A 7,688-nucleotide genomic window follows, 5' to 3' on the forward strand; every position below is an offset into this window, starting at 1 on the left:
TGGAGATAAGGGGAAGAGGTGTGGAGGAGGAAGCTGGGGGGCAGGCCAGCGGGAGTGGGGCAGACAGGGGCTGACCAGGGCCGTAGCGCCCGGGCTGGGGATGGCTGGAGAGGCCCAGAGGCCCATGATTGGGTCGGGCGGAAGGAGGCTGCAATAGGGTTTCTAGGCAGAGGGGCAGAGGCTGCTGGGCCAGGCCTCAGCGGTGGGGGCCCGAGGACGCTCCCCCACTCCAGTCGGCTGGCAGGGCCCGTGGCCGCAGCGGGAGCGGCTGGGCTGGGCTGGGCCCCGGCTCAGCGGGGCTTGGTGAGCAGGATCTCCAGCCAGCAGGGGCAGGCGGTGATGAACTGCCGCGAGTAGCAGGGGCCCCAGCCCTTGGCGAAGCTAATGCGGATGCTGTTGGGGTCGCAGGGCCCATCGCCCGGCCTCCGCCAGCCGGACTGGCCACCCGCACGCTCATAGTCAAAGACCTGCAGGGAGTAACCGGGCAGCACCTTGTGCACGGGCGGGCCGCGGGCGCTGGGGGGCCCCAGCGTGGGAGAGCTGACGAAGATGGGGTGCTCGCTGCGGTTGTAGGTCCACACCCCGTCCCGCTCCCGGCTCAGCAGCAGCCCACGGCCAATCTTGCTTCGGGCCCGGCGTACGGCCGCGCTGCGCCTCTCGGCCTGCAGCTGGCCCAAGGAGAAGCCGCTCCCCTGCGGCAGCTCGCAGAAGATGTTGACGGAGGTTTCGTGCACGGCGTAGAGACGGCCCACCCGTGTCCGGTGCTCCCAATAGGCCAGTTTGCACCAGCAGCCGTCCCTGGTGGTGCTCCATGCCAGGCCGGGGTCTGCAGGAGCGAGAAGGGAACCTCTGAGCCCACGCACAGAGCAGCCCCCAGGCCCCCCCACTGAGCCCCCACAGAATGAATAGACCACCCAGGGACCCTCCCCGGCTCTGGGATGCAGCCCCTCTGGGGTGGGGGGTGGGGGCAGGTTATACAGAGACCCCTCGCCCGGTGCTGGGATGCAGCCCTTCTGGGGTGGGACGCAGGGGTGTTTATACGGGGACCCCTCCCCCAGCACTGGCCGTTGGGGCAGGGGGACATGAGGGCTAGTTAAACAGGGACCCCTTGCCTGGTGCTGAGAGGCAGCTGGCTCTGGGGTGCGGCACGGGGGCTGGTTATGCAGGGACCCCTTGCCTGGCACTGGCCATGAGTGAGCTGCGGGGCTCTGGATACAGTCACACAGAACCAGTTTAGCCCCAGCACCGGAGGAGGCCCCTGCGTCTCTTTCAAGTGGCTGGGGGCTGGCGGCAGGCCGGCCTGAATGCTCCAGCTTGAAATTGGGCCCGGCCAGCAGTGGGGGGCGGGTGGGCAACGGGGCCTGGGCTCTGCAAGGGTCAGTTTCAGGCCCCATCTCTGCTGGCCCTCCTGGGGTTCTGGCTGCCTGACCCCGCTGGCCCCAAGCAGACGGACCTCCCAGCTCCCCAGACTCAGCCCCCCCAGGGTATTGTGGGGCAGCTGGGCTGGAGCAGGGCGTCTGACTCCATCGCGGAGCCGGACAATCCCCGGGGCGTGAGTCACGGTGGGGTGCTGTGAGCCGGCACGTAGGCCCAGGACGGCCCCAGCCACCGTCCCAGGGGACCGCCCGCCGTGGCGCGGCAAGTGGGGGGCGGGCCTGGCCGAGGGCGCCGGTCCCAAGGCCCTGGAGCCGTGGGAGGGAGGGTGGAGCGTGGGGAAGGAGCCGGTGGCCGGCAGCCAGGCCGGAGCGCGGCTTGTGCGTCAAGGCACATTGTGAGTGTCCCTGTGGGCAGCACTTCCTGCGGCGGGGAACGCGGACGGGCCAAAAATAACAGGCGCAGCTTTTGCTCCGGGCAGCTTTTCCTCCCGGGCTCAGGTGGGGGGGCCTGACTCGGGGGACGGGGGGTGGTTATCACCCCCCCAACCCCTTCCCCTGATGCCCCGGAGGAGATGGGGGGCAGCAGCAAGGTCAGATCTGCTCTGGCAGCCCTGGGGGGGGGGGCAGACCTCCCCCCGCCCCTCCCCCCAACTCTTTCTGACCTACGGAAGGGGAAGCCCCGGGCCCCGCAGCCGGGCCCCTGCTCTGCAAAGGGCTGAGCTGGCAGGGGAGGGCCCAGCGGGCCCCAGGGGCCCCATGTCGGCAGCTCTCCAGGCTCCAAGGGCTGGGATGGCTCAGCGGGGGAGGGGGAGCACCTGACCCACACCTGGTGCTGCTGGTTCCTGAGCGGGGGGCTTCTCGATGGCTCCACCCAAGGGCCCTTCTTCCCCAGTGGGGCCCCCAAAATCTCGTGCGGGAGGAAGGTGGCAGCAGGATCCCCCCGATACCCAGAGCTGCAGCCTGGCAACACTGGTCCCCACCCAGCCCAGGGCTGGTCATTCGGAGTCCCCTGACGCTCCCCGCCTGGGTCTGGGGGGTCACATCCCCTGGGTGCCCCCCAGTCCCTATGGGCATCCCTTGTGCCCCGGTCCCCACCGTACCTCGCCAGTCTCCGTGGGCGTTGCAACCAGACTCCAGGTGGCTGGAGTTGGGGCGCTCCGACACCTCTGCCCAGGGGCAGCTGAAGGGGGAGATTTTCGAATAAGGGGGTGGCGGTGTCTCTGAAAGGGAACCAGACAAGAGCGGAAACCAGTGAGCAGCTGTCTCCGGGGCAGCCCCCTCCCCACCCCACTCCGATGCCAGCCCTCCCCTTCCGGCCCAAAACAGCCCCAAAACCAGCAGGGGAAGGGGGGCCAAGTTCTGGGGATAGACAGACAGAGGGGGTGTCTGGGGATAGATAGATAGATAGATAGATAGATAGATAGATAGAGGGGGTGGCTGGGGATAGATAGATAGATAGATAGATAGATAGATAGAGGGGGTGGATGGGGATAGATAGATAGATAGATAGATAGATAGATAGATAGATAGATAGATGGGGTGGATGGGGATAGATAGATCGATAGATAGATAGAGGAGGTGAATGGGGATAGATAGATAGTGGGGGTGGATGGGGATAGATAGATAGATAGATAGATAGATAGATAGAGGGGGTGTCTGGGGATAGATAGATAGAGGGGGTGTATGGGGATAGATAGATAGATAGATAGATAGATAGATAGATAGATAGATAGATAGAGGGGGTGGATGGGGATAGATAGATAGATAGATAGATAGATAGATAGATAGATAGATAGAGAGCGGTGCTGCTTGGCAGTGGGGGAGGTGCGCCATGGGTGGGCCCCCAGCCCGGCCCCCCCATCCCACTCACCGGGCATGGCGAGCCGGCTGAGGTGGTGGGGGTTGCAGCAGAGTGTGGCACCCTCGCCGCAGCCCCCCCAGACCCCGAAGCTCTGGCAGCAGCTCAGGCGCTTGAGCTCATGGGGGTGCCGGAGGTCGGGCCAGCGGTAGAGCCGGCAGAGCAGCACCTGAGGGGGCAGGGCCTGCTTGGTGCCACGCGGCTCTGCCCGGGCCACCCAGACGCAGCCTGACGGCCCGGCTCCCCGGCTCTCCACCGCCTGCACCAGCAGCTCCAGCTCCTCGTCCTTCAGCTTCTTGAAGAGGGCGTGAGCGGCGGGTTTGAGGGCGCCGTGCCCATCCTCGGGGCCGGGGCCGGCACAGCGATGCCTCCAGAGCCGCCGCACCAGGCTGGCCCGCCGCGAGCGGAACATGGGGGGCTGGGCCCACCTGCGGGGGGAGAGAGGGGTCACGTGCCGCTCCAGAGTCCCATGTCCCTGCCTGTCCAGGCCCAGGGCACCCAGCCGCACCTGGGGTAAGCAGGTATTACCCACCCCCATCAGGTATAGCAGGGATCCAGCCGGACACCGGGGTCCCCAAGGGGGAGCCGGCCTGCTCCAGGCCTGCCTCTTCTAGGCCAGGCTGGCTGGGGCTCCGCTGAGCAGGTCTCCCCCAGAGCTCCCCCAGGCCCCTGGGCTGGGAGTCTGTATCCAAATACCCGGGGCCTGAGTGAAGGGGCAGGATCAATGCTGGGCGCTGGCCAGTGGCCGGTGGCACCGGAGGCCAGCCAGGGATTCTGCACCTCTGGTGCCCACTGCTGGGGCAGGAACGAACCCCCCGATGATGCAGCTGGGCACCCGGTCCTGGCAGGGAGCGGAGGGGCTGCACCCATCACCCCTCAGCAGCACCCACCGGGCAGCCACGTCCCCAGAGACCCTGAGAGTCAAAACGAGAATTCAATGGAGAGGCCAGTTTTCACTCCTGACACACTCACTGCCACACACTGCCACTCATCTGCTGCTCCCTGTCACACACACAGTCACTGACACCTGTGCAGACACACAATGCAGCACACACACGCTGCTGCTCCCCGTCACACACACTCATACCCTGACACCTGTGCAGACACACAATTCAACACACACAGACACACACGCTGCCGCTCACTGTCACACACACAGTCACACACACATTGTCGCTCACTGTCACACACACACTCACGGACACTGGTACAAACACACAATGCAGCACACACAGTCACAGACACACCTGTGCAGACACACAATGCAGCACACACAGTCACACACACACTGCCGCTCCCCGTCACACACACATTCACACACATGCTGCCGCTCACTGACACACACACATACCCTGATACCTGTGCAGACATACAATGCAGCACACACAGTCACACACACGCCGCCGCTCAGTCACACACAGTCACGCACACGTTGCCGCTCACTGTCACACACACATGGACACCTGTACAAACACACAATGCAGCACACACACAGTCACACACACACTGCCGCTCCCTGTCACACACACAGTCACACACACGCTGCCGCTCCCCGTCACACACACAATCACACACATGCTGCCGCTCACTGACACATACACATACCCTGACACCTGTGCAGATACACAATGCAGCACACACAGTCATACACATGCTGCCACTCACTGTCACACACACAGTCACACACACGTTGCCACTCACTGTCACACACACACACTGACACCCACACAGCGGCTCCCCTAGGCCATGCCGAGCGTTGCTGGCCATCTCCAGAGCCAGCACTGCCCAGGGCAGCTCCCCTGGTCTAGTGACTGGTGCAGCCCTGGGCAGGGACGGGCCAGTCCCCCTGGGGTGACGGGGCCTCCTGCCCAGCCAGCTCACCCCTCCCTGACGGGATACCTCCACCCGCTAGCGCTGCGTCCGCACTCGGAGTGTGTAGCTAGGCCCTGCGAGGGGCAGGGCGCCCCGGCTAGGACTGGGACCTGGTCCCCATGCTGACCCCCCAGGGAGAGAGCAAACCCCCCCATGCCCACAGCACACGCACCCCTCCCTCAGGCAGGGACACACAGGTACCCACTCACCAGCCCCCAGACCTGCCCCCCCTTCCCCACATACCTCCCGTTCCCCAGGTGGGGATCTGAGGGACCCAGCCTGTGATGAGCTGCATTTATGGCCGGGGGGGGAGGGGGGCTGGGAGGGGGCGGAGGAGAGAAATGGAGCCAAAGACGGGGCAGGGAGGAGGGACAAGGGCCTGGGCTGGGCTGCCTCCCACCCAGACACCCCAAGAGACACAGCCACTGACACACACACATAGTGCCTGACACACGTAGTGCCTGGCGCGTACACACACACACACACACACACATCCTGACACACACATGCCCTGACACACATAGTGCCTGGTACACACACACATGTCCTAACACACGTAGCGCACCTGGTGCGCGTGCGCACACACACACACACACACACATCCTGACACACACATTCCCTGACACACATAATGCCTGGCACACACACGTCCTGACACACGTACCGTGCCTGGCACACACACACACACACACACACACTGACACACACATGCCCTGACACACGTAGTGCCTGGCGCACACACGCACACACATACTGTCTGACACACGTAGTGCCTGGTACACACACACACACATGTCCTGACACACGTAGTGCCTGACACACGTAGTGCCTGGTACACACACACATGTCCTAACACACGTACCGCACCTGGTGCGCGCACACACACACACACACACATCCTGACACACACATTCCCTGACACACATAGTGCCTGGCACACACACCTCCTGACACACGTACCGTGCCTGGCACACACACACACACTGACACACACATTCCCTGACACACGTAGTGCCTGGCACACACACATGCATCCTGACACACATGCCTCCCAGCGTGCACACACACACACACGCACACACACCCTAACACATGTACCGCCTGGCGCATGCACACGCCCTGACATATGTGAACATGCAGTTGCACACAGCACAGTGTCACTGACACGCACACAGAGCACATGCTCACAAACACGCGTGCACACAGTGACACGCATACGCCAGGTGCCAGGCAAGGCAGCTGGGGGCCGTTGGCAGAGCTGGGGTGTCACAGGAAGAGGCCAAGCGGGGAGGGGATGGTGCCCGTGGGGCGGGCGGCTCACTCACTGTGGGGCAGCAGGCGGGTGCGGTGCCTGGCGCTGGGTCTCAGTGGAGGGGCCCTGCTCTCCGGGCGGCTGGCACACTTCTGCCTGGCGCACTCAGCGGCCAGGGCTTTTTCCTGCAGGCGGCTCCCCTCCCACGGCCCTCCCAGCCGGGGGAATCAATTGATTAGCGGCTGCCCAGACGCCTTGGCTGGGCTACACGGAGGGAAGCTGAGCTCAGTGAAAACAATGCAATGGGGAACCCCGGGCTGGGGGGAGGGGGAGCCTGGGGGGCAGAGCCCCAGGCAGGGGGGTTTGAGGGGGACCCGGGGGGCCAGAACCTGGACAGGGGGGATGGGGGCTGAGGCAGACCTGGGGGGCAGACCCCGGGCAGGGGGGAGTGTGGGGTGAGGAGGAGCCCCAGGTGGGCAGAGCCCCAGACCGGGGAGAGCATGGGCTGAGGGGAACCCCAGGGGGGCAGATCCCCAGATCGGGGGGTGTGGGCTGAGGGGGAGCCCCAGAGGGGCCTAGCCCTGGGCAGGGGCGAGCTCTGAGAGGGGAACAAGGCCCGAAACGCGGTGCCCGGAGCAGCCCCTGCCCCCAGAGACAGCAGACGGATGGCGGCAAAGTGCGGCAAAGGGCCGGGAGCTGGGCAGGTACCAGGACCCTCACCACAACCAGCTCACCCCGGGGCTCACAGCACCCCTCCCCCTTTCACACGAAGACCCCCATCTTTGGTTTGATTCACGGCATTAATTGGCCAGAGGGGCCAGCAGGATGGGGGGTCACATGCTGCCTTGGGGTCGGCTCCCCCCATTTCCCCTCAAGCCGGAGTCTGCCCTGCCCAGTGGGGGAGGCTCTGTGTTGTGGGGCAGGCAGACTCGGCAGTGCTGGGCAGGGGGCTCTGTGGGGCACCGAGGGGCTCTGTGGCGTGGGGCCATCTTGGTGTCTCCTCTGGGTCATCCGGTTTTGCTGTCACACCCCTGGGTTCCCCGTGGTTTGGGGGAGCAGGGCCCTGGCAGAGCACTGGGGTGAGACAGGCTCCAGGCCTCCAATCCCACCGTCTGGGCTCCCGCACAGCCACACAAAGGCACCGAGGCTACCGGCCTGAGAAGCCAGGCCCACGCCTGTCGGCCCGCCCCGCCACTACCCCCATACCACCTCTGCCGGCCCCACGCCCGTCGGCCCACCCCGCCGGCCCCGCTGCTACGCCCATACCACCTCTGCCGGCCCCACGCCTGTCGGCCCACCCTGCCACTACCCCCATACCACCTCTGCCGGC

At 65.0% G+C, this 7,688-nt stretch overlaps 1 protein-coding gene across 2 annotated transcripts; it reads right to left on the reverse strand.

Moving 5' to 3' along the window:
• Positions 1-6,624, reverse strand: LOC117889209 (mothers against decapentaplegic homolog 6-like). Of its 2 annotated transcripts, none has more exons than XM_034793104.1 (4): positions 6,432-6,624; positions 3,247-3,662; positions 2,477-2,596; positions 1-826 (listed from the first exon to the last, which is right to left on the reverse strand). In XM_034793104.1, the coding sequence occupies exons 2-4, from the start codon at positions 3,644-3,646 to the stop codon at positions 291-293; spliced, it is 1,056 nt and encodes a 351-aa protein (XP_034648995.1). In that variant the 5' UTR covers positions 3,647-3,662; positions 6,432-6,624; the 3' UTR covers positions 1-290. The 2 variants fall into 2 exon arrangements, with proteins under 2 accessions (XP_034648995.1, XP_034648996.1); XM_034793105.1 differs by lacking the exon at positions 6,432-6,624 and adding an exon at positions 5,350-5,401.
• Positions 6,625-7,688: the final 1,064 nt, after the last annotated feature.

The sequence above is a fragment of the Trachemys scripta genome, chromosome 16 (genome assembly GCF_013100865.1).
Source record: "Trachemys scripta elegans isolate TJP31775 chromosome 16, CAS_Tse_1.0, whole genome shotgun sequence".
Taxonomy (NCBI): domain Eukaryota; kingdom Metazoa; phylum Chordata; order Testudines; family Emydidae; genus Trachemys; species Trachemys scripta.

What these genes read in the sequence shown, in the direction of transcription:
- LOC117889209 (XM_034793104.1), bottom strand. Translation starts at nt 3,646, where the DNA reads ATGTTCCGCTCGCGGCGGGCCAGCCTGGTGCGGCGGCTCTGGAGGCAT. An exon ending in CAGCCGGCTCGCCATGCCCG is followed by an intron (nt 2,597 to 3,246) that starts GTGAGTGGGATG and finishes GTTCCCTTTCAG; the next exon opens with AGACACCGCCACCCCCTTAT. An exon ending in CGCCCACGGAGACTGGCGAG is followed by an intron (nt 827 to 2,476) that starts GTACGGTGGGGA and finishes TCGCTCCTGCAG; the next exon opens with ACCCCGGCCTGGCATGGAGC.